Raw genomic sequence first — 26,924 nt, 5'->3', positions numbered from 1 at the left:
TCCCTCCGTCACTGACTGGCACTTTCCTTTTAGCGAATCTTTTTGGTCGGGTTTAGCTTAGCAAATACTTTTTAAACACTTTTTTCTTCTTGGAAATGAACTTCTGGGGAAAGGAGTGTAGAAATAATCCCTATGGGGTTAAAATGCTCCCTCGCTTTCTGGACTCAAGGCTATTCCCTGATCCCAGAGACTGCAAGTTGCAAAACAAACATAAAGGATTGTATTTCTTAAGTTTGGGCAGGTAAGGATTGGGCTGTGGAAGACCTGGATTATTTTTAACCGCTTTCTAGGCAATGGAAAGGTTTTTGTTTTTTTGCTGTGGCTTACCTCCCATTTTCCTCTGTCCCAGTGCCAAGAAAGCCATCCTTAGCTACAGCTGAATCTTCAGCATATGGCAAGCTTTCCACAGGCCACCTGGCTTTTTAGAAAGTAGACTTAAATATTCACTGCCAAATAAAACTCCTTAGTCACTAAACACAGACATGTGCCAGGATTTTTGATGGTGGCACTGCTGCTTCTTTGGCAGCTGTCATACAAAAAACAAAACAATCTACATTCAAATATTCAAACACCCTTTTAAAAGAAAAAAAAACAGCTAAAAGCCCCCCCAAGTTAAAAGAGCTTATAGGTACCAAGAATGGTGAACACCACCCACACTGAAAGGAGAATTGACAGGAGAGGGCAGCAGTCTCTTCAGGAGTGGAGTTGCTGGGCTTCCCAGCAGGAACCGTAGTGCTTCTTCTCTCGTAGCACTCTGGAGAGACAGGAGGAACGGTGGTCTCAGTCCAGAGCTCCACCAGTCCTTCTACAGTCCAGAGGTCTGCTCCATACCAGCACACTACTGTGGATGAGCCAGTTCTGACACCCTTTACAAATCTCTTCTGTCTGAGTGGGCATCTTATCCCTCGCTTACCAGAAAAAAAAATGAACTCCCATTATCAAGGATGAGAGGAGAGGGGCTTGTGGTTGTCAAAGCAGGGTTATCTCCTAGCGCTCCTTCATCAGGCTCCAGGAGTGCCTGCCTGGCCCATCAAGGGTGCATCGCCATTGTGCATTTCTTCTACAGGTGTCTGAGTGGTGTGCACCACGATTGTGTTCTCGTCCATTAGCTCGCAGGCTTGGTTGGTGAAAGCTGAGAGTGGCAACGTGATTCTCTGCATTTCGCGCTCATAAGCTTTTTGCTCGTGCTGCTCCTTGAGATCTTTCCCCCTGAAGAGAGAGAGGATGAAGGATGGTTGGTTGACCGAGTGCCAATGAGTTCTTTTAGTGAAGCGAGTAGTGCAAGATGCAGTTAAAGTGTGAAAGCTTAAGAGGGTTTAAAACAAACATGTACACACACACTCGATCTTTTAACTACTGTTAAGCCTGCTAGCCTAGGCCGAGGACACAGTTTTCTCAAGAAGGGGGACACATGGGGAGTTGTAACTCAAGGGACCTCACTGCATTTTGAAGCAGGGGACCATAGCACATTGGTCTCCAATACGAAGAAGAGTTGGTTTTTATATGCCGACTTTCTCTACCACTTAAGGGAGACTCAAACTGGCTTACAATCACCTTCCATTCCCTTCCCCACAACAGACACCCTGTGAGGTGGGTGAGGCTGAGAGAGCTCTTAATAAAATTGTAACTAGCCCAAGGTCACCCAACTGGCTTTGTGTGTAGGAAGGAGTGGGGAAACAAATTCAGTTCACCAGATTAGCCTCTGCCGCTCATGTGGAGGAGTGGGGAATCAAACCCGGTTCTCCAGATCAGAGCCCACTGCTTATACCACACTGGCTCTCCCACATGGTGCCTCACAATGTGTTTCCTGCTATCCACCTCCTCCTGCCACAAAGAAAGGGACAATCCTGCCCTTCCTCCATCTCAATGGAAAAGGAGGTGTGGCAGAAGAGTATGGGAAGAACTGTGTCTGTAGGGAGCGCCCATCTGGAAACTGCTCCCTCCATCATAGAAGGATGCTTGGCTTGGTGCCCCCTCACATTTTGTGACTGACCCTAACCTTAGAATCATAGAGTTGGAAGGTACTACCAGGGACATCAAGTCTGGCCCCTGCACAATGCAGGAAATTATCAACTACCTCCCTTCACAGTGGCTATTCTGTGGTCAGTTGCCTGTGCATCCCTCCCCCCACAGTAGCAGCAATTTGAGAAGGTGTGTACCACCTGTTAAAAATTTCCAATGGTGTTCAACAAGGTCAGGGAGAGGGCAGCCCTGCTGGGACCAGACTGGTGGTCCATCTAGTCCAGCTTTGTAGGCTGTTGTACAGTAGCGCAAGCAGCTTTACCAGGGGGCAAGACCTTAATCTTGGAACACAATATTCTTTTTCTAACGAGCACACACACACACACTCCCACTGCTTTCGTAAGTCTGCCTCAACAATTGTTTCCGTAGCGAAACCTCCCTATGGCTCAGGTTAGGCACAAAAGTTTCTAGGTTGCTATTTAAGTGGTCCCAAGGGTGGCCACTGAGGAATGCATCTGAGTTCTGATTTAAACATTACACTTCCCGTGTGGAAAGTAAGTTGAGACATGGGAAGGGGTCAAGTAACTGCCTCGTGTTCTGGCAAGCTATTCCTTCCTATTGACTGCTTGCAAATAGAAGGGCCAAGAGGGAATGAAGACTTCTGAAGTCCTTCCAGCAAAATGAGTCCTAATGAGATTGTAAAACCATTCCTCTTTTATGACCATTCTCATGGTTATTGCTTCCCTGCCAGAAGCGTTTGAAGATTCTGATCTCAAACACTTTCTACTCGGTTTATGTAGGGGTGAGGGTGTTCTCTTTACTCTGTGCCTCAGGATACAGTCCTTAGGAATGAATGGAAATGAGGCTGTGAGGAATTTTTCCACCCCGCCTCTTAATGTACATGAACACACTGATGATAGAAATTTGGCTAAGAGAAACTTTACTAAAAACCCTACCACCAGTTTCTTGGGCACATGTCCTTAAGACAATTAGATTCAAAGCAAACATTTTTAAAGCATTCCCTTTGGCTTATGTTTTCTTTCCTTCAACTTCAGTTTCTTTTGACCTGTAAATCTTTCTTCACAAAAGGGCAATGCCTCAAAAGTAAATAGCAGCACCTTCCAAATAAGGTGGACTGCTTTCTCCCTCAGGGAGTGATTGACTCAAAGGCTCAAACAGAGCACCTCTCCCCAAACTTGTGCATGTGAACATGTTGTTAAAACTGGCCCCTGGGCTGAGATGGAGCAAGGGGAAAGCAGCAAAGACAGCTTATGCCTGAAGGCTCTTCAGTAGTGGGTGTGTTGGGCTTGTGATGAAGCCACAAGAAGGACAGAGTCAGGTATTGGCTTGAGACTTTAAGGCTGACTTTCTGGTTGTAAGCTGTCTTTGTCATTGGTCTGCTTGGTTACTGCTCAGAGGTGAGAGGGAGCTGCTACCTTGATGGGGTGGGGGTAATCCAGAGATTGTCCTAACGTCAGTGAAGCAGAATTATGATCCTTGTAAGGCCAGAGGGGAGTGGGTGGATGGATGGATGGATGGGTAGGCTTTTACTACACTACAAGGTTACTCTCAAATGCTTAGGTTCCTCAGGGAGCAGGAACTTTGAATGATACTTGCCTTTTGTAGATGTAGCCCACAACAATTCCTGTTCCAATGGCAATTATGATCACCATCATGATAAGACCCATCACGTAGCCTGTTCGGGAGAAGGGGAGAGAGAGAAGTGCACTTTGATGATGCAGCAGCAGTTAAATAACCAGTCACACTATGTACACCCTGTAATCCAAATTCCACAATGAAGCTATGGAAATGGTGCATATTTACATAAACATTTGGAATGTAGCAAGATGACCAAGAGAACTGGAAAAAAGAACAGGTGAGGAATGTTGAAATTCCACAGTTGCCAAGGCCAAAGGAATACCCTCAAGGAGCAGTAACCAGAGAGCATGGAAAGCAAGTTGTGTAGAGTACAGAGAGGACTAGGAAGCACAGATAGCCAGTCTGCAGCTTCTCTCTGTTTAGATGTTTATGTGCAGCTTTTCTCCATGCATTGAGAACCCTAAGCAGCTTACAACTCTATTCTCCCTCTTCCATTTTATCCTTCCAACACCAACCCTATGAGGCCAGTTAAACTGAGTGTGACCTATTGGAGGCCACCCGGTGAACTCTTACAGAAGTGTGGGGATTTTGTCCATTTAGTCTAACCAACACTACCACACTCTCTTTAGATGTGGCCCACAATTCTGAAACAAATCCATCTTGAGTATCAGAGGCATTATTTCAGGTTGTTTTTAGGAAACCCATCCTACCTAGGATGCCCAAATCTTTTTTTTCATTTGATCGCATCTTGACCCGCTGGCTGATCCCAACAACTGGCTGAACAGCAGCTGCTTCACTCCGGGATGGTAAGCTATTAGCAGATTCAAAAACATGGTCTCCTTCTGCAGCATCCACAGTTTTGGCAGTAACAGCAGGTAATATGCTAGAGGTGACATCTGTCAGAAAGGGGAAAAATTATTGACAGGATGATCATAGTTGGCAGACTGGAAATGGTGCTGCTGGATCAAAACATTGTCCCGGAATGTCTGGTTGCAAGACCACCATGTTCTGATATTTCTTTATTTTAAAATTATACCCCACTCTACCCCAGCCAAGGCCGGGTTCAGAGCGGCTCACATCACAGTAATATTTCTAACATAATACATTATATATTAAAATACAAATATAATTCACAATTAAAACATAATCCATAAAATCTATAAAATATACCCGAGAACAGGATCCTGCCTGACCCCTGTGAATAGCTGAGCTATTCAGGAACATATACTTTCCTTGCTTAGGCAGCAACTTGAGAATACAATTATGAGCCAAAATAAGTACAATGGAACCTTTATGTTCATAGAACCATACAGGCCACCTAGTCCAACCCCCTGCTTAATGCAGGATAAACCTAGATCCTCCCTGACAAGTGCTTCAAAGGCAATGTACTTGCATAATGTTCCACAACAGGAAGTTGGGGGGGGGGAAGGGTCACATCAGACCCATTCAACATGTTTAGCTGATGTATTAATCCTCCTGTTTGCTCCTGCATCTTTTCTCTGCTGTTTGCAATGACAGCCTACGCTCCAGTCTAAACATGTGCAGCAATACAAAGAATCAGCCAGGAACAGGTGAAAGTGCCATAAGATGCCAGTGGGTAGCTTGCCTCACAATATGTAACTGTGTAAGAGGAGCAAGGAAGAACCCCGGGCCCAACTTCAGTCATGGGGAGCTGCTGCCATCTGCCAGATACCCCTCAAGCCCAAAGATGAACACATGAAGCTGCCTTATACTGAATTAGACCCTTGGTCCATCAAAGTCAGTATTGTCTACTCAGACCTGCGGCAGCTCTCCAGGGTCTCAGGCAGAGGCATTTCACGTCACCTACCTGCCTAGTCCCTTTAATCACGGTTGGTTGGTTCCCAACCGGGGGCCGTGAGAACTAAATTAAGGTTTGCGAAACAAAGTTATAAACCCATAATAAATTAATATTTTCAATTAAAAGTTCTCTATTATAAAAATATATTCAAATATTCTAAGTTTAATGTTTAACTAACAGTTATGAATAAATCACAGTGGGTAGCCGTGTTAGTCTGTTTGCAGTAGTCAAAAAGGGCAAGAGTCCAGTAGCACCTTAAAGCTCATACCCTACCAGAAAATATTTTTGTTAGTCTTTAAGGTGCTATTGAGTTATGACTAAAGTTTATTTTCAAATTCTTGGAATTTTTATTTTGTTTTTTATAACAAAACAAAATAAACAAATACAACAACAACAATAAAAAATATACTAATAAAAAATATATAAACAGAATTTTTTTTTTTTAGTATCTATATAAATTCATAAATTTTTATTTTGAACCTTGGGGTCCCTGCACCGAACAAAAAAGTCCTAGCGGTCCCTGGTCAAAAAAAGGTTGAGAACCACAATGCCAAGCAGAGGCTCTACCTCTGAGCCACAGCCCCTCCCTGGAAACGATGGCCTTAACCATCTTGCAACCACCCTACTTGGGCTGGGAAGGATCCTGCAGCGTGGAAAACCCGACCTGAGCGTCCCCACCCCCTCCTTGCAGGCAACTAAACTAGTCGTGAAGGGGAGGGCGGGCTTATACGCAGCATCCACGTGCAAGGGGCGTGGCCAGGTTGTTTACATGCCTAGACTAGGGCTTTTGAAGCATGACATCACCCCACAGCGGCGTCCAATGGACGGCTGGCTCGCGGCCTGGAAACAGCGTCAGCCAATCACGAGGCGGCGGCGGCGGCGTCATGGGCTTCTGGTGGCGCTCCCTGCGCAATGCAGGAAGCTGCTCGCTCGGCCCTCGCTGGCACGTTGCCTCTGAGCGCTTGCAGAGCGCGCGCCCCACCTGCTGGGGCTAGTGCTGCGCTGGGTCTCCGGACCCTGCCTTAGGCCTCCGGCAGTGCCACGGGAGACCCTCGAGGAAGGGGCTTGGTGGTGCAGAGGCATCCTTGCCGTGGGCATTTCAACACGTGCATGACGCGTGTCTGAAGGCGGTCCGCAGCCCGCCACTGTATACGCATGACGCACACCACCCCCATTCACAGGTTCGGCCGCCCGTGCAGTCACGAAGGGACAGGACGCGCTTGTGCACCAACTCGAAGAAGCAAAGGAAGGGGCGGGGGATCGGTGATGGGGGCGAGTCGCTGCTGCGCGCATCGAGCTCCCCCTCGTCCTTCTTGTGCTCCCCCAGGCACAACATCCTCCTCGCCGGAATCGTGTTATAGGGCGAAAACGATTTGCCACTCTCTAAATATGCACATTTTCCCCAGTCAAATTCTTAAAACTCCAAAATAAGCCCCCGTGCAGAGTTCTGAGAATTGGGATGGGGGGAAATGTGCGTCTACAGAGCGGCAAATCCAAGGCGAAAACCTCCCAGGCCTACATGGTGTTTGGGGGCACATTTCCCCCATCCCAATTCTCAAAAATCAACCCTAAGCCCCCGTGCAGAGTTCTGAGCATTCAGACGGGGAAAGGTGCCTCCAAGGCAAAACCTCCCGTGCGCTTCCGACGCCAAGCTGCAAAGGGCGCTTGCGGAACACGGCTTGATGCAGCTCCGCTCGGGCTGCCACCCATCCACCCCCGACCCGGGGGGCGAACCTGCCGTAACCAGCGAGGCTGGGGCGAGGGAAAGCTCCGAGGAACTTGCCACCCTCTTGCAAAAAAAAAAAAACAACCACCACCACCACCAGCAGGGCCCTACAGCTGGAAGATGGCTGCAGGCAGGCGGCCCAAATGCGGAGCCCAAATGCTGCCAAACGGGAAAGGGGGGGAGGAAGGGGGTGCCAGCGGGCGGGGCGGGTGGTGGCAGCCCCCTTGCACCGACACCAGGGCTGGGGCGCCGGACAGAAGCTCGCCTTTGTTCGCTCCAGCCAAGATGGAGCCGTGGGGGGTGGCTGGGGGGGTGGGTGCAGTTGCGAAGCTCACCTTCGGCGGCGGAGGCCAAGGCCAGCAGCGCCCAGCAGCTCAGGAGCAGCGCCTGGGCCCGGCCGGGCTCCATGGCCAGAGCAGCCCCCCGCCGCCGCCCGGGCTCCGCGCTGCAGCCGCGGCTCGTCTCTCGCTTGCAGTAAACAAGGCTGCTCTTTTTTTAAGCACTGCGGCTCCACCTCCTCCGCCCCGGAGCTGCTGCGGCTGGAGCCCCTTCGCCTGCTGGGTCCTAAGCGAGGAAGGCAGCCGCTTGCTTGCAAAAAGGGAGCGTCTGCGTTCAGGCGCAGTCTACCGGAGACGTAGGATGCGGGCGGACGGGCGTGCAGGGGGTGACTTTTCGGAAGGATCAGAATGCTGGGCGAGACAGAACACGTTCTTTGATGGCGGAAACTATATTCCATTGGGAGGTACGGTTGGAAAACTACAACGACTAGGTGTTGTTTTTTAACAGTGAAGGAATGCAAAGGGGCATATTACCCCAGTCCCCATGTGGGAGAGAAGCCATGGAGTCTGCAATTTCACACTGATTTCACATCGTTAGTATCCTAGCTGCGGTACACAGAACAAAGCCACAACACATTATTTGATTGTGGAAACTATATTCCATTGGGAGGTACAGTTGGAAAACTACAACTAGTTGTTGTTTTTTTAACAGGGAAGGAATGCAAAGGGGCATATTACCCCAGTTCCCATGTGGCTATGCCCAGAGAGAAGCCATGGAGTCTGCAATTTCACACTGATTTCACATTAGTATCCTAGCTGCGGTACACAGAACAAAGACACAACACATTATTTGATTGTGGAAACTATATTCCATTGGGAGGTACAGTTGGAACAACTACAACGACTAGTTTTTTTTTTTAAAACAGTAAAGGAATGCAAAGGGGCATATTACCCCAGTTCCCATGCGGCTATGTCCAGAGAGAAGCCATGGAGTCTGCAATTTAACATTGATACCACATCATTAGTATCCTAGCTGCTGTACACAGATAAAGAAATAAAGGCTGTCTCTGTTAGCAGGTGTGGTTCAGAATCGTCCAAAGTCATGCATCTCTTATGTAACTTGTGAAAACACCTGGCTCTTTACGCAACGAGGCATGTGCCTATCTACAGAAATGATTCCTTGTTTTTCTGGAAGGAAACTAAAAAAAAAAACACACACACACGTTGGGGCAGTGTATGCAATAAAATTATTGGCTGCTCCTTGTCTGTGGCTCTAGCTTTTATTGAGGTCAAATGAATTTGGGTTTTTGAAAACCAAGCTCAGCTGCCACAGTTTCTGAAGGTGTCCCTATCTGCCCTTCCCTGTAATTTCTGTAATTGTTCCAGTACCCTATGGTGAGGTTACTGTCTCAAAAAAAAGAAGTAAATGTTAAAAAAGCGACCGTATGTTTCCTGTTCTAGCTGTGTGTGTGCCTCGCTAAATGTTTACCTCATATCTTCTGAATGTGTCAGGTTGGATATCTGAACATCAGCTCTGTTTCCTTATGAGACTAGAGACCTTTTATAAAGTACATCTTTTGCAGTGACAATTGTGAGTATTTGGTGCTAGTACTTGGGTAATATACCTGTAAATTGAGGCAGCCTTACCACGAAGCACAATGAGAAGGTATTCACTTCAGTTGACAGATTTGGGGTGCTGTTAAGCGTGGCAGCAAAGGAGTAGGCAAATCTGTGCCATAGATGACTAGGAAGTTGTCTTGCGCAAGCCTCAATGACACGAATACCAAATATTCAAGAACCCAAAAAAACAAGGCAGGGGCTGAATGTCTCTAGCTCAGTCTGCAGATGTCACTTTCACTTTCTCCCATTTCACAAGACAGGACTCTCAGCTGGCCAGCTTTCCCTCCAGGACTGGATTTCCGCTCCCTCCAATCGCACCAACCTTCATCTTCACTTAGTTAGAATTGTTGGATTTGTTAGGTGGAAATACCCTTCAAAAAAGGAGAAAAGGCTATTTTGGCATGTGGGCATAGTGCACCTGCGAAGTACTTGAACCAGCTGCCAATGTGGAAAAGGTGCTCCAAATAGAGGCAACACTAGACTTTGTCCTGAATGAGGTTCAGGACCCAGAACAACATGTGTCTGCAGCACTATCAAATTTAATGTTATACATAAATAGAAAGAAGCCCAAATACATCAGTTTCCAAAGAGGAAGCTTCTCAAAAATAAGGGGATTAGTTAGAAGGAAATTGAAAGGGAAGGTCCAGAGGGTGAAAGCTCTCCAGACACTTGGTAGGTGTTTAAAATCACATTAATGGATGGTCAGCTACCATGTATACCACAAATTAAGAAAAGTCCAAGCAAGTACACATTGATAACTACCAGGGTCAACATTCTAATCTAGTAGCACCTTAAAAGACCAACAATCCCCAGGTTATGAGCTTTCATGAGACAAAGCTCACTTATTCGGATAGAGCGAGCTTTGACTCACGAAGGCTTGTTGGCCTTTAAGGTGCTACTGGGTTAGAATTTTGTTCTACTACTACAGACTAACACGGCTCTTCACCTGAAACTACCAGAGTCAGTAATACGATTTTTTAAAATGAGGCTTATTTTAATGGATGAAAGTCTAGCCCAAAGCAGAACAAAAAAGAGCACATGCCCTGGTAAAACCATAGAAGAACATACTGCTAATACATTAACAGTACCCTTCTAAGCAGTCACGTCCTTCTCAGTCCATTGATTTTAATGGGCGCTGCAAGACAACCAGTAACATTGTCTTTACATACATTGGAATAGGAAACTAGGTATGGAAGTGGTTGGTCTATTAGGCAACCAAGGAGAAAAGGGACACTAAAATAATCTGGGAGATTGCAAAGCAGCTTAATTAATTCTTTCAGTCAGTCTTTATTGTGGAGGATTTTGGATAGTTACCCCACACCTGGCAAGTTTTGAGAAGGCATCTGAGGAACTGAGTCAAACACTTGAGATTAAGTTCTAGGGCTTATTGACAAAAAATAACCAATCACAGCAAACAATCAAGAACGGTTAGAAAACTCAATCGAAAAAACTGCCTAACAAATTGGTGTAATTTGTCAGTACAATAAACAATCTTACTGCAAGATTGGAAAGCGGATCTCTTTTTTAAAAGCTACTTAAGGGCAGGGACCTCTGTTTTTGCTTCCCTATAAAGTGCCATCTACACATGCACACAATTTGTGGAAGGCACACTATTTTTTGATTAACCATTGTTTCCTGGGTAGCAGAAAATCTTTGCAAATGCTTGAAGTTTGTCCTGTGGTTAAGGCACAAGGCCTTGAATAGAAAGAGCTGCTATTTATGACTCATTCTTTGTTTCCCTAAATGACCTTGGCCAAGACAGTTTGTGTCCTCTGTATTTTTCTCCAACTCAAAACAGAGGTTTTGATTTCTTTATCTCCAGGGTGTGTGTGTGTGCTGCAAGTCTGTAGGGGGTCACCAAGAGCAGTCTCTGGCGCTTGAACAGTGACAAAATGGATGTATTATTAGAATTTTGACTATAATTTCATAGACAGAAATCATGCTCATAAAAGGACTTGCTTGGGAGCAGAGAACCTCTTCATAACCACTTTACAGAGATATCATCCTTGAAGAAATTTTGATCTTTTCTTTTTTAAAATATAGCTGGAACAGCTGAGCTTCCTTTGTAGGCTATACAACAGTTGGTGTAGTAGTGTGGTGTAGTGTTTGTGAGAATGCTCGCAGAATGCCATGTTGATACCAAATACTGATTGCTGGATAACAACCATTAAGGTGTATGGCAAAGCAATCCTAAACAGAGGTTTGCGCTGCAAATCAAGGATTACTGGCTTCTAGCTATGTTGAAGCGCTGATAGGCATCTTACTTTCACTTTAGCACAGCTAGGCTGGATGTGCCATCTTTGTTAAATTACTGGAAAGGAGGGACTGAAATTTAAGAGGATTTGGGCATCTCTGTGGAACAGAAACACAAATTAAGAAAGAGGCTGTGGCTCAGTAGAAAATAATCTGCTTTGCATGCAGGTCCCAGGTTCCATCCTGAAATCTCCAATTAAAATGGATCATGCAGTAGGTGATGTGAAAGGCCTTGACCAGTCAGAATAAATGATACTGACCTTGATAGGCCAGTGGTCCCTCAGAATAAGGTTGCTTCAAGTGAAAATTTTCCAGTTGCAAAGCTCCCACTAAGCCTTATGACTGGACTGGGGGAAAATGGAGGGCAAAAACAGAAGCCCATTGCTGTTAGGTAGGCAGAGCTCTGACAGACAGCATCTAAGGCCCTGCACAGAGGAGGAAATTCATTCCCTGAACCTGAGTGGCAGAGAGGCTGCTTTTGGAGGGCGTTCAGCCCATGGTGTACTGCATCTGGATTACAAGGGGTCAGATATTGATATAGAGTAGGAACTAAAGAAGGCAGTCATATCAGGGAGCTTTGCTGTTTTCCAGCCAGCTTCGTTCTTTGACAGTTTTGTTCAGTGTAGTTGTAATGTCCCTGTATTAATTCTGCCCCATTTTTATAACTTTTCTCCTTTTTACTTACTTGCTATAATATTTAATAAAACCGTCTCTTGTTTCCGCTTCCTAGGTTCTTCATGCCTCAAATTAAGCCATACATGAGGGAATTGGCTGGGGTCAGGGAAGGTGCTCTGGGGCCTCTAGTAAAGCCCTACACCCAGAGTGGTGGCAGTAAGGTAAGGCCCTTGTCTGCTCCAGGTAAAGCAGCCTCTTCACAAACTCTGTCATGGTCGATAATGGCTGCAATTAGATTATGCTACAACCAGGTTAAATAGCAGTGTCCACTCACTGTCCAGGCTTATTCCACAAGGGCTCAGGCAGCATCCACTGTGTTCACTACGCTTGACACTGCCTCCTGCTACATCAGAGCTGTGGCTTCTTCATGATACAGGTGCACTGCCTAGTTGTCCTTGATGCGGCTGCAGACTGAAGCAAGTCATTTCCTGTCTGCATTTTGCTGCTTAGTTTATCTGTGCTATGGTGTTACCTTAGTACATTTTTCATGAGCCTTGATTGGAAGATAGAGATAAAGCAAATACATCATCACAGTCATTTTAAAAATTCCAACTATGATCTTTTAAGAATTGCTGGTGGATGATTTAATTTCAGGTTCCCAGCAAAGGCCCATTTCCCCTCGATAAATGCTCATCAGACACCCATTCAGCTTTTCCTTACCCAATAGAGCTTTATCTTTAGCAATTTAAAGAGTTTCATCAGTCATCCATTGAGGCTTTTCATATCTTTTGGCTACAGGAATAATCTTTGTGCATTTCTTCCTGTAGTTTTAACCCATAGCTCTTCCATTTTGTGTTTGCTTGAACTTAGTAATGCAAAACTGTTCTTTACATGGTGTTTAAACTCTTCTGGAATGTTTATATTGCATTTTGGCACTATGAATGTTTTGGTGTTTTTCTTCAGCTTTATTCTAATTTTCGATATTAACAATTCATGGTCTGTGTAAGTTCCTGGTCTTGTTTTAGCAGAAAGAATTTAGCTTCTCCATCTTCTGTTTCTGATTATGCAATCTATCTGATTTCTGTATTGACCATTGCCTGAAACAGCTTTGCAATGAACAAATTGGTGTCTTCTGAGATGTTCTCCTGCTTCATTTCGTCTTCCTAGACCAAATCTTCCAACCCTATTTGATTCTGCTTTTTCCCTACTTTTGCATTTCAGTCATCTATGATTATCAGCCCATCTTGTTTAGGTGTGCAATCAGTTTCTTCCTGGACACTTGCATAAAAGCTTTAAATTTCTTCCTCATCAGCATCTGTAGTTAGGGCATAAAGTTTAATGATAGTTATGTTGATAGGCTGTCCGTGAGTTTGACTGATATTATTCAGTCAGACTTTGCATTATAGTTTAAAAATTTCCGTGTTGATCTTTCACCATCTTTAATCATGCTTTAAATTTCCCTTTCTTGGCCCTTGTGGAACAGATCTCTTGTTCTTCCTTTTTTGTCTCTACAGGGTGCTTATAAGTGATTTGCATATTAAAGATTCCTTTCAAATATGGAAGACGTCTCCAAACAAGGAGAACAAGGTGGAGCACAGGTTCAGGCAGAACAAATATAAAGGCAGGAAGAAGAAAGGCAAAAAGAGAATTTGAGGAGCACCCTTAAAACCATACGGATTTTTTTTGAATACAACCAGAAACAGGAAACCAGCCAGGGAGGTGGCTGAGCCATTAGACTACAAATGAGTCTAGTAGAAACTGTTTCTACCAGTTTACTTGGAAGAAATGTTAGGTTATCTAGCCAGTAATTTCCTGGCTGCTCCCTGCAGCTGTGGCGAAAGAAAGACACATGGCATAAAGGTTAAGTGAATTCGTTGTGTTTTCACTGTGGAAATGAGCAATTGTATTTTGGGGCAAGGTGTTTAAAGAACTGAACCAAACAGAGGGGACAAGATGAAACTCTAGTCGACAAATTAACAGTTCACCAGGTCTAGATAGCACATCAAAGTTTTTTTAAAGAGCTTAAATGTGAATCTGTTTGATCCCTTAAGAATAATATGCAGCACTAAAATCAGCCTCCCTACACTGAATGCAAATTAATGCAACACTAGTTTTAAACTCTTTGCATGTGCATGCATTTAAGTAAAATCTAGGAAATTATAGACAACTTAGCTAAATGTGGAGAGCCAGCATAGTGTAGTAGTTGGTGGGTCCAAATCTCTGCTCGGCCATAAAGCTCACTGGGTGAGCCAGCCACTCATGCTCAGCTTAATCTATTTTACTGGGTTGTTGTTGATAAAATAGAGGGAACCATCTATGTGACCCTGAGCTTCTTGGGAGGAAAAGCAGGATTATAAATAAATAAATATATGTTCTGGGTAAACAGGTCATCTCATGAATTACCAATTGGTTAATCAACAGGGAAACAGAATGTAGGATTAAATGGACAGCTGTTGCAATGACAGGAAGAAGTGGAGTCCACCAAGGAACTGCACATTAGGACAAAAACTGCAACTTCACATACACCCCAATGAGGACTGAGATTTTGGGACTCTGCAACTGTAAAGGTCAATTCTTGGATATCTAGAGAGTATTAGGAAAGGGATCTGAGCAAGGCTGTTAAGGATAGGACACTAAGGATAGGACACTTTGGAGGACATTGATTCATAGGGCCGCCATGAGTCGGAGACAACTTGACGGCACTTAACACACACATTAGAAAAGGGGCTGAAAAATGGCCAGTATCATAATGCCCTGATTTATATAGGAGCTTAAGTATTTATCAACCTTTTTTTGGGGGGGGGGGGAACCTCATTTGTGGCATCCACAACCACAATGATTTCTACAGTATAATTGTACCTTGGGCCAAACACATTTCCATAGTGGAAGAACAACCGGAGTTGCCATTATCACTGCCCTGGGGATCTCAGTTTTGCTAGGGAAAAAGCACACACACAATTCTTTTAATTCTCTTGGTTTCCCCAGCCTCCACCCACTTTTCTCATTTCCATTTAACGGAGATGTTGTTATAACCCAGTATTTCAATAATTATAATAATCTATGTGCAAAACTGGATTCCAGCTCCACTAGGATAAAGTAGGAAATAACTGAAGAGCCCACAAACCTATCTAATCCTATGAGCAATTCAAGTCTCAGGCTGTTACCACACTAGGTATTCCCAGCGATGTATTAAGAGTTTGAAAATGTTATAAAAAGATCGCTTTAAAAGGGTTTTTTGGTGCCACGGCTAAAAAATGGTTGGAAGACGTCTTCACAGCTAAAGGGGCCAAACAAAGTGCGAACAGTATTTTTTATAACGTTTTCAAACTCAATACATCGGTGGGAAGACATAGAAAGTGCGAACAGTATTTTTTATAACATTTTCAAACTCTTAATACATTGCTGGGAATACCTAGTGCGGTAACAGCCTCAGTCACATAGAATACCCCACAACACTAATTTAGGAGCTGAATAATATGGAAGAGTACTGTTCCCGGGCTCCAATGAGATTTGGGGATGTTTTGTTGTTCAAACAAAGGACATTTGTGAATGCCAAACGACTCTACAAAATAAATACTCAAGCACAGAGTGAGAATTCCTCATTGAAACAGGGGCCATTCTAGTATTATCTAAAACGAGGGCTGGAACCAGTTTTGCTGGATGGCTGCTGAGAGAACTGAGCGAGGAGTTGTGGGCCAGATTCTGCTATCACAAATGGAATTTGACCCAGGGACTTCCAGTTGATGACTATTTTCAGTGCAGAATATTCCACTACTTTCTGCATTTGACTCCTTCAAAACTTATTTATTTTCTTATAGTTGCCATGCAGTGTGTAAAAGGTGTTTCTTTGAATACTGGCTCCAACATAATCTGCTGGTGTTGAAATTTTGATGTGTTGGCATGTGACTGGTCAGTTGGCCATATTAATAAATCTGATGATTAATCTGCTGGTGTGTGTTACAGGGAAGTTTAAGCCTTCTTGGTCACTTGACATTAATAGGGAGGGGGAAGACAAGCAGGCACCATTCCTCAAAGACATCCCCTGCACAAATCAGACTGGAAGGAATTTGAGTTACTCATGTCAAACCCCACCATTCTCATTGACCTTGGCCAGGGCCTGATGAAGAGACAGCGGCTCTCTGCAGATGCAATATTTCTTGATCTCTTAGCTATGACTAACCAATGGGAAGTAGCCCTTGGGCTAGCATGCTCCTTCTCTCCTCTGCTCCCTTGTCTGCTGAATCAACACTAATGCTAACCATAGTTTTGAAGCTGCTTAAACAAACCCTGGTTAACGCGAATGATGGCGTTAATTTCAGTGCAAGCCTAACACTAACTATTGTTAGCACAGAATGAAAGTGAGGGGGGAATCTGATGAGAGGAAGAAAGAGGGAGCAAGGGGCTTCTGAACATGGCTAAGAGATTTAGAAATGCTATGCCTTATCAGGTCAACAGCTCTTACATAAGCCCCATCAAAATCAACATTCCAGGGTGTTGATGTGATAAGTCTTGTTGTTTCCCAGTTCTCAGATGCGAACATTTCAGGTTGGTTACTAAACTGTTTTAAGAAAAACAAAAACAGCCCCCCTCATATCTTTCCAAATTAGAAACCAGACAAAAAGATAGGGTATAAAGTAACATTCTAACTTCTTTAATGCAGTCCAATCCAATTATTTTTAAAAAATCACTCTGTGAACCCTATATGTTTAATTGCACTAAACATGGTGGTGGTACAGAAAAACGTATCCTATCGCTGATCAATTTAATCTTCTGGGGTCTTTTATGCATCAAACCAGCATCAACCAACCAAGTGTGCACTGTTGTTATTTTTTTTATTTTTAACCTCTTCTATTTTTTCCTTTTTTCCATTTTGCATAACTATTTTATTCCATAGACTTAAAAAACAATCAACTAGCCAAGTTATTAATTATGATACATCTAAAAAAATTAATACTAACCCTAATATGACTGCTGCTTTAAGAGCTCTCTGTATAATTGCCTTGAAAGGGCATCTCAGTGGCAAATCACTATAACAGGTCCTAAAATCATAAAGGTAATAATAACAAAAAAGAGAGATCCAGAAAACCAACAGAAAGTTTCTGAAAGTTAGAAGAAACAAATGAGGGACACCATCTGCTGGAAATTCTTCTGCCAAGGCCCACTGAAAAGAATAGGACCCCCCATATGTGGAGACTGTGCAGGAGAATTTCCCACTGGATTGCCCCACAAACAGGTTTTGCATTTGCTGACAGCCAGACGGTGGTGTTACTGCCCCTCAATGCTGCGGCACCCACTCTGACGTGAATCTGTGTTCTTTAAAAACAAAAATAAATTAAAAAACAAAAACTTGATTTCTGTTTTGTAAAAGGAACAACGGCACTTTTATCTACTAGATACCACAGGGTGTGTTTTTATGAGTCGATGATGCTAATATGAGAATCTCAGGAAAGGGTTACGGGGCAGAGAGAAAGAGAGGATCAAGGGTATCAAGAAGGTGAGCTCTCTCTGCCGGATCAACTTGGGTTCTTTAAAATTGTCAAACCAGTGTGTGTGGCTTTTCATTCTTTCCTGGTTCCAAGCTGGGTCATCCACAGACCTCTTGGATGGTTTGCACAAATTCTGCCTGCGCTGCGGCCCTGAAGGTCATCAATTCACTGTCATGCAGACACCCTGCAAATCGTCAGGTGACCAACGTTCTCCACCCAGGGAAGATTTAGAGGAGAGGAGAACAAGTAAAGGAAGGAACCTAAGGGTATTAAAAATGCCTCAGCTACAAAACTGGATTCTGTTACTTCCCTCCTTGTTCACAGCCATTTTATAATTATACATAAAACAGACTGCTGCTTTGTTAAAGTTAAAGTTGGCCTTCATTTTCCATCTGGCCCCATTGGTTGCTGGTCGACCTCTGGATCCACTAGGGAGGATGCAAATGCAGACTGAACGATCTGAAACCCAAATGATTCCAGAAGAGACATGTTCTGTTGGGGTGAAAAGGGAGATCCCAGTGCAGGGCCCAAGTCCCCTAATGGGGCCCCCAGGGAACGAACATGAACTTTCTGTATATGTTTGTTGAGATAGGACTTGGATCTGAAAAAGCTTCCACATTCAGGACAGGGGTACTTCTTATCTCCCTCTGACTCCAATTTATTTTTGGTGACCACCATGTCGCAGGAGAAGGAACCGTTGGCGTTTTGTTTCTCAGGGGTCTTGAGGTCGCTGGCATCGGAGAGATCGCCATAGGAATCTGAACTCTCAATCTGGTCCGAATGTGAGCATTTCTGGCCTTCTAGAGAAAGAAAGAAAAGGCACATTTTTAGACCCTTGCAAGCATTTAGTACTCTGGAGGTCACCACCTGTTTCCCCAAGATGACAACTCTACACTTCCTTTAGCATGCAATGGAGACATTACAACCTATGTATATCCTATTCCAAGCTTGCACAAATGAGTTTACAAAAGTCAACAGCCCACATTTTGTTACTAACCACTGGCTTGCCCACAGGTCCTTTGTAGACCCAACTTCCCTACCTAGTTGACCTGAATATTTTGACTTGCACAGGTGGGCAGCCAAGTAGCTACTTCCAAGCCTGGCCTTAACGTGCATCAGAATCCCCATGCTCTTGGCCCTCAACTTTCATATTATGAACTGCAATATCACTGGAGGTACCTGCAACATTTGTATAAGATGCCTAACCCATACCCTTACATGTGTGTACATTTCAGATTCACTGAATACTATACATAAAAAGTCCCTCATTACTGCAGAGCCACAGATGGAAGTCACTTCTCCCAACACTGAAATGCAAATCACTGTGGTGCGTAAGAACGGCCAGTAAATTGTATAAAAATGCAAAACACAACAAAAGCACAACCAGTTTACAAGAGAGGAGTCCAGCAAGCCTCCCATCATGGAATCAACAGCTGCTCTCCGCCTCGAGGCAGTCTTCTTCAGTGGTGAAGCTCCAACTTGGAATCAGAATGCAACTCTACTTTTAAAGACCTGTTATAACCTGGATTAAATAATACTGTTAAATCTGGAGGGGTGTCATGCACAGAGGGACTATCCCATTTAGAGAGGTTTGGGTCATGCACAGATAGACTATCCCTAATTACTAAATTACATTCCCCGAAGTAGTTGATGTCCATCATTTGGGCTCTACTCACTCATCGTTCCACTACGTTCCCCTTGTCTAGGCACTCCTCACAGTGATCTGAATATAAAACAAACCTAATGCAATTTCCACCCTCAAGCTAAAGAATTTTTGCCATGTTTGAAAAGCACAGACAAGAACTCGAGACACAAAGAGCCACACTGATCCTTATGTTATTCCCCCCACAGCCATTCAACTTGGAACCAAGAGGTTATGGTACTACTCTTGCAATGTCCTTCTGAGAAACAACATACTAAAGCAAATCTCCTGCCATCAGCATGGCACACAGCAGAGAACACAAAGAGCTTTTTAGGAAAAAGAATCTACGACAGCCACTGCTTTCCTAGAGGAGTGGTAAGTTCCTAACGAACTCGGTGCCAGAAGGGGCGATCATGCAGGAGAGAAAGCGGTAAACAGAGCCTGACCAACACTACTGTACACATACTGCACAGCTATTTGTAAACCTTCCCTTATAAAATGTCCCACATAAGATCAATTCAACCCAAACCCGAACAACTGCAATAAAACAGATGTCAAGGGTTAGCCAGACACATTTTGTGATCTGAAGAGGAAAGTGTTAACTAAGCACCTCACCCCCTTTCTACAAGCAAGGTAAAATGTATTAGGAAGTATTCCTGCACTGCCCAGCACTGAGCATTACTATGGCCTTACACAAGTCCAGTTCCTTTCAATGGGGCTTGCAGAGAGGGTTTTGCCCTGGGGCTCAGATCTGTCTTCCACTCCACTGCCCGTTGCAGCATGCAAGACCTGCCACCTGAATAGGACACTTCAACTGGCAGCCTGTAGTAGGGTAGACTAGTGAAATAGAAGCCTGAGTAGACATCACCTCCACCCTGCAAAGATTTCTTCCAGTAGAACCAGAAGCTGAGGCCTAATTCTACCACTGAGGATTTAAAACTGCATCTCGGTTGTACCACTTCAGATTGTAAGTAGGTGCTCAAAAAATTCTTCCACAGAAAACCAGATGCAACCCCCCAAAAAACGCTAGAAATAATCCTAGCCTACCCTTTTCTCTGACAAGTTTGTTTTCTTTGTAGAGGTGGACTCAGCCATGTGATTCTGAAGCTGTACAATCCAAACACAGGTTGACCACTAACAGCCTGGTATGAATGAACCTTGCTAAAGCTGGAGGCTAGCTACAAATAAGGCATCTCACAGGTAAGGTAATCTTAAACAGGTCCATGGGAGTCAGCCGTGTGTTCAGCCTTCTGACTTCGAGGCCTTTACCTGTTTCAAAAATAAAGTGGATGGACTACAATCCCCCCATGGCTTCTATAAAGCCTGAGGGGAGGAAATGTAAATCCTTTGCCTAGGGGCACTGCCAGCCACAGCTTGCAAAACAGAACACTGTTTTATTTATTGTTTTCCTAATTTATACCATCAAATGGTACGGTTCTTCATGGACTTCAAGCTAAAAGCGGAGGACCATGTGTCTGAATGTTCCTTCGTGAGAGGAATAATCCCCTCACTACATGAAATGAAACACCCTAATATTAAATGGAAAAAGGCTAGGCTAGAAGCATTCCTCTATCTAGTCCTTCCTCACATAATGGACAATTAACTCATGGAATTCCTTGCCTCAAGATGCGGCACTGTGGACTGGGCCAAGTCATTGAGGAGGAAAAGGTCTGTCAATAGCTGTTAGCCATAAGTAGAAAAATGGAGTTTCCATGTCCAGAACCGCTATAGGTGACAGAGTGCTGGGATCCAGAAGGGCTCGTGTTGTGTTCTTAGATGCTAGTATTCTCCATGCAGTGAGGATTCTTCCCCCCTCTATGAAAGAGCATTCAGACATGCAACCTTCCACTTGGCAGTCCAAGAGAAATATCACCATTTTACTTTGCTGACCCTCACATTTGCTTTCTCCAAACGTTTCCCTCTTCCCCTCCTTCCCATGCCCAGCATCCAACAACACAAAGTCCTACGCCGAGAGACGGAAAGTGCAGAGCAGGGAGTCGCTTGCCTTTGATGCCATAGGTCCTGATGCTGTGGAACGCTGCTCCCCCATTCGGGATGGGCTCCGGGTGCCTGGAGACCTGGGGAAGGGGAACACCGTGGTGGGTTTTAACATGGACCTTTAAGTAGGAGGCAGAGGAGAAACCTAAACAAGATAAAAGGAGATGAGATCCTGCCACCAGTACAGACACACCTCTGCCTTTCCCCTTATCTGCTTCCAGATCTTCTTGGGTCCTCTAAAGAACTTGTGCACGAGCCAAAACGAATGAAATCTGGCTGCTTTTGAAGAAGGCATCAAAATGTGGTGTACCCTTTAGGGCGTACAAATTTAAAACCTAGAAATTATAGGGAACAAGTCTGTGCATGAGCACCTTTGCAAGAAAACGTACCACAATGGTGAGAAACACTAGAATCCATATCAGATCTACAAGGTTGAGGTCTGAAAACTTCTCTCTTGCAGATAATCAAATAGTAAATATGTTTTCATATTATTAAGTCTGGCCAGTTCCTAAAATAGCCCGTAATCAACTAAATCCAGTTTGGGCAGGAAAAAAGCAAGTCATTGTGTCTTCAAATATGTAAATACTGGTTTGGCAGACTGGTTTTTAAAAACTGTTTATGCATTACCTGGGTTGGGAACATTCTGTGTGCTCCAGTAGATTAGGACTGGCTCGAAAATGGGAAATAATATGGAAATAACTCCTGGCTAGGAGAAAGGCTCTTGGAGAAGTAAAATCATTGCAGATTTCTAGAGAAGCTACCCTGCCAGACACAAACAGGGGCCCTCTAACCTTGTCAAGACAATGGCTGTTACCGCACTAGGTATTCCCAGCGATGTATCAAGAGTTTGGAAATGTTATAAAAAACATCACTTTAAAAGGGTTTTTGGATGCCACAGCTAAAAAATGGCTGGAAGACGTCTTCACAGCTAAAGGGGCCAAACAAAGTGCGAACAGTATTTTTTATAACAGTTTCAAACTCTTATTACATCAGTGGGAATACATAGAAAGTGTGAACAGTATTTTTTATAACATTTTCAAACTCTTAATACATTGCTGGGAATACCTAGTGCGGTAACAGCCAATGCTTCTGAATGCACATTGTCAGAATTCGTCAACAATATCAAGTGATTTCTTTAAAACAACCATCTTTTTTTTTTTTAAACGGATGTTTCTTTTGGTGACAGCATGCAATTCTGAAGCCTCGTATGGTTATTCAAAGATGCTTTATTCCATGAGACAGTACAGTCAGCCCAACCCAGTTGACAAGACTGGCACAGGCTCGCTAAGAAGCCAGACAGAGGTCATTCCCAGCCCTGCTCCCCAACAGATTTTTCACCTGGGGATGCCAGAGACTGAATCTGGGGCCTTCTGTACACAAATGGGCGCTCTGCCCCTGACCTTTAGCTTCTCCTTCTATGTATTTACCTAAACATTGCCATAAACAATTTAAACAATTACCCTGTTTCTTGTTAAAATTACTGCTTAGTGTAATCCTCTTTTCAGCAGAAAAACTAGTTTCTCTGATGGCTCTCCTTTTCTATAAAGAGAAAGGCAAAATCCTGGGTATTCATCCTATCACATTAATTTAAGAGCATCAGCAACTAATGTAGCTGTAATCAATTTTTTTTCTGCTGTCACTGCAAGCCAAAAACTGCATTTCCAAAATGCACTATGATGGCAGCAGCTGTTTTTTTTTTTTTTTTTGCAACAAGCAGCCTCCTGGCTTCTACTTGCTGTTGTATTGGCCTGTTCCTCTGAAATTCTTAGAACCCCCGGAAGGAACTTCAGAAAACAAGGACACTAGTGGATAGGAGGGCTTTGTATGAACATGTGTAAGTGCTGGACACACACATGCACAATTCTTGCTCACAGAGGATGTTACTGTTTTATTTTGGGGAAGGGAACTAACTGGGTTTGGCGACGGGGAGGGTATATTACAGTCATGTCCAAAGTCTGGCCCGGGGGCCAACTGCAGCCCCTGGGCTGGTTTAATACGGCCCCCCAGCCTGTTTTGCAGAGAGAGAAAAGGGGGCGCGTGGGGGCTGCGCCTGTGCTTTGCATCCCCGACCGAGGGGGCGACGCTTGGGTGGAGGTTTGCCTCGATTGGCTGTCTCAGCTCCACCCCCCCAGAATGAAGGCCAGCGAGTCTGAAACCCTAGAGAGGCCACTTCCTTCCTACCCAGAGCCCGTGCGTGGGGACACGGCCTTTGTTGTTCTGAAGCATGGAAAAGCAGCAGCAGCTCCTCCCGAGTGGGTCAAGGGGGATCCTGAGGATGGGTTGGGGGGGACTCGAGGGTGGAAAAGGTGGCGGGGGGGGGGAAGGGAAATGCAAGGGAGGTCAGAAGCTGGCCCCAATCCGGGAGAGGAAAGACACCCCCTCACACACACACCGAAAAGCCTGGGAGGGGGGGGGGCTGCTCCGTCTGGCTCTCCTCCTTCCTCTCTGCAGAAGGCTGGGGTGGGGGGGAGATGCAGCCCCTTCCCTGCATTGTGGAGGCCTCGCGATGGATCCAGATTTGCGGGGTGGGTGGGAGAGAGGAGGGGAGACTGGATGGGTCTTGAGTGGGAGGATCGTGAGTTAAAGAAAGGCAGGGGGAGAGGGGGCTGGATTTGGGGGCACGGAGTGTTTCGAGTCAGACCCCCCCCCCCCAGCAGGTTCTCTCCAAGGCAAGTGGCTGCTTCGAAAGAAGGGATGGGGTGGGGGGAATAAATGACTCCTGGCATGTATCGTGTTTAGAAATGAGGCGCGTTCAGATGGGGCCGAGTCTGCAGAGGACACCCGTGTTCATTCCAGAGGTCAAAGCCCCGAGCAGAGAGCAAAGAGGTCAGAAGCAAAGAAGGGAAGAGTTGGTTTTTATATGCCCACTTTGTCTACCACTTAAGGGTGGCTTACAATCGCCCTCCCCTTCCCCTCCGCACAACAGATACCCTGTGAGGTAAGTAAGGCTAAGAGAGCTGTGACTAGCCCAAGGTCACCCAGCTGGCTTCGTGTGTAGGAGCGGGAGAAACAAATCCAGCTCACCAGATTAGCCTCCACCGCTCATGTGGAGGAGTGGGGGAATCAGACCCGGTTCTCCAGATCAGACTCCACCTCTCCAAACCACCGCTCTTAACCACTACACCACGCTGGCTCTCATGGGGAGAAAAACTCCACATTCCTCCCTGCACGGGAGATGTCAGAGTGTTTGAATCTTGGACTCCATGAGAATGAAAACCAGTTTATTTCCTGGCTCAGATGAGGGGAGGACGGAATACCCCCGGCATGGTTGAAGGGAGAGAGTTGACAGTCCCAGAGAGGCACATGAGCGGGGTGGGGAGGGGGGAGGAAGAGTTCCTGCTCCCTCCCTACAGAAGGAAGGTTGGCGATTTAGAAGCTGGGGGGCGTCCGGTGAGCTGAAAGGGGCTTTGGGGAAAGGAAGGAATGTAGCCATGGTTTTTGTGGTGCAGTCTGTGGTTATGGGCATAATAAGTATGCCGTTTGCAATAAACTTTGCATAAAATAGTTAATTTGCATTTAATTAATTTAATTAAGAATGTCAGGCAAAATGGTCGGCCCTCACACATGTTCACTTCGTCAAATCTGGCTCTCTTTGAAAAAAGTTTGGACACCCCTGGTATATTAATACTATATTATTTTTATTCTGTTTTGTAACACTGTCCTGAGCACCCCTGGGTAGAAAAAGAGCTGAGAATAGTAGACAAGATAGCCCTTTTGTGCGTAAAGAGGAAAGCTCTAGCTCTGGGTGAGGCATTTTGTATCAGCATCAGAGACAGTATGGTAACTGATCCAGTCCAGAAGGATAATTGTGACAAGGAAAGAGGATTATAAAGTGGGCTGCACAGTTTAAAAGGCAATGTATATACCGGTACATAAGAATAAAAGTAATAATGTCATTCGGTGTTCTTGGCTAAAAACCTTAAGCAGCCAGCCCAGCCACATTTTTAGTTCAGCCATAAATTTACAGAAGCAATACACTTTACAGTAGTTTGTATACTTTCATACCCCTTAGAAAATCTCTGGATTTCCCCTCTCCACCTTAGAAACTCCAAGCCAGACACATCTCAGAGACAGCAATGAATTCTGAAAACTCCAAAAATGTTTAAGGGGGGCTCTTAGCATGCCTTGCTTAGAATGTTCACATTATAAAAAACAATGGAAGGCCAATGTGTTTTTTTGGGTGTTGGGGGGTGGGGGCAGGGAGAGAAGGATGACTTGCCTAAGGCTACTTGGAGAGTTCCTGGCAGAGGCAAGTTCTGAACCATGGACTTTATGGTCCATAGCACAATCTCTTGGCCACTAGGCTACAACAGCTCTCTGTGGAGAGCAGTTCAAAGGGGTTTTAGTAGCGAGTGAAAGTCTGTAGACTCTGGATTGAGAGAAAATAACAAAAAGGGAGAAAGAGAAGGCCTGTTCTGGAGGGCAGTGGAGAACATAACTCTGATAGGGAAACCACAAATGGATTTTAGCAAAATCAGACTTGGAAAGAAGGCACAGCGCGGGATGCTTTGGGAGTCTGGCAAGGTGCTGCTGATATGCAGCTCTAAATTCAGCTGCAACTTGGCCCTACTCTTCACTCATCATTCACCTCCTCTTCTTTCCACTGCTCTGCATGCTTGCACATTCCCACAGGAATGGCTCCTCCTTGACCTGCACTTGATTTAAATGCCCCTCCCGACAACCCATGCTCACGGGGGTCTAAAATAATCCTTTGTCTGGGGGGACTCTCAGCAGCCCAATGACAATCACTGACTATGTTCCACTATGGGTGTATTAAGTCCTTACCAATTGGATATTACAATCTTTCAAGAACAAACCACTTTCCTCCTAGAATAATATGAGTACAAAGCCAGGATAGATCACAGATATGTGGAAATAGAAAAATTCCAAATCGCTATTTCTGACTCCTGTCATAACCTACAACTTCTAAAATAACACATCTTTTTTTCACTGGCCCAAGTGAAGCTAAAATACATTTGTTTATTGCTTTGCCTCTGATTTAGAATAAGCCACTGGAAAGTCAGTGTGATGTAATGATCAGAGTGTTGAACCAGAACCAGGGATAGCTATCTTGCGTCAGTGACCCTCCCTCATCCTCAACCATGTGTGGGACCCTTGCAGCCTGAATGAAGATCTGTAGGCAACCCCAATCCCCTGCACCTCAGGTCGGGTGACAAGGGGAGGGGTTGTGGCTCAGTCTGTAGAGCATCTGCTTGGCATGCAGAAGGTCCCAGGTTCAATCCCCGGCATCTCCAGTTAAAGGGACTAGGCAAGTAGGTGATGTGAAAGGACCCCTGCCTGAGACCCTGGAGAGCCGCTGCTGGTCTGAGTAGACAGTACTGACTTTGATGGACCAAGGGGGAGTCTAATTCAGTATAAGGCAGCTTCATGTGTTCACTGTTTCAAATTTCTTCTGCTCTCTCTCTCCAATGAATGATGGAACGCATCCAACCACACAGTTCCTCCAACAGAACTGCACTCCTGTTTGTGGAATAGGGGCTGAGGATTTCTGCAGATGCCCTCCTCCCATTGCTTCCATGCTGTCCCTGAGACTTCTGAACCTAGGAACAAACTTATTGGGGGAGGGGGCATCCAGCCAGCTACATCAGGAGTGGGAAGGTCATGCTTTGTGAAATCCACAAATGGGCAGTAGGATATATAGAGATTCGCCTATAATGGTGGTTCTAGATAGCTATCAAAATTGTTGTCCCACCTTTCCTCTACAGAGCTTAGAGTACAACGTTCTACCCTGTTCCATTTTACCCTCATAAAAACCCTTTTAGATAAGGCTGAGAAAGACTAGCCCAAAGTCACCCACTGAGGGTTTGAACCCAGATCTGCCTAAGACTGCAATCACTATACCACTCTGGTTGGGGATGCAACGCCAGTGGTGAAGACAGCCTCTGTGGAAGGAGCATACCAGATA

General features: G+C 44.9%; 2 protein-coding genes across 8 annotated transcripts in view; both read right to left on the bottom strand.

Moving 5' to 3' along the window:
* Positions 1–765: 765 nt before the first annotated feature.
* On the bottom strand, positions 766–7,518 carry PIK3IP1 (phosphoinositide-3-kinase interacting protein 1). Its single transcript, XM_056859608.1, has 4 exons — positions 7,442–7,518; positions 4,272–4,457; positions 3,580–3,658; positions 766–1,209 (listed from the first exon to the last, which is right to left on the bottom strand). Exons 1-4 carry the CDS (start codon positions 7,512–7,514, stop codon positions 1,002–1,004), a joined length of 546 nt encoding a protein of 181 aa, XP_056715586.1. The 5' UTR covers positions 7,515–7,518; the 3' UTR covers positions 766–1,001.
* Positions 7,519–17,174: 9,656 nt separating this feature from the next.
* Positions 17,175–26,924, bottom strand: part of PATZ1 (POZ/BTB and AT hook containing zinc finger 1) — a 33,231-nt gene continuing 23,481 nt past the window's right edge. For 3 of the 7 annotated variants that reach the window (XM_056859683.1, XM_056859682.1, XM_056859685.1), the window contains 2 exons: positions 21,006–21,143; positions 17,175–18,158 (listed from right to left, as the gene is read on the bottom strand). In XM_056859683.1, coding sequence (XP_056715661.1) covers positions 17,740–18,158; positions 21,006–21,143 — 557 coding nt within the window. In that variant the 3' untranslated portion in view covers positions 17,175–17,739. The remainder of the gene's footprint in view (positions 18,159–21,005; positions 21,144–26,924) is intronic. The other 4 variants (XM_056859686.1, XM_056859687.1, XM_056859684.1 and 1 more) reach the window with 3 other exon arrangements.

The sequence above is a fragment of the Euleptes europaea genome, chromosome 13, assembly GCF_029931775.1.
Source record: "Euleptes europaea isolate rEulEur1 chromosome 13, rEulEur1.hap1, whole genome shotgun sequence".
NCBI classification, from domain to species: Eukaryota; Metazoa; Chordata; class Lepidosauria; order Squamata; family Sphaerodactylidae; genus Euleptes; species Euleptes europaea.
This window is presented reverse-complemented; position numbering and strand designations above follow the sequence as displayed.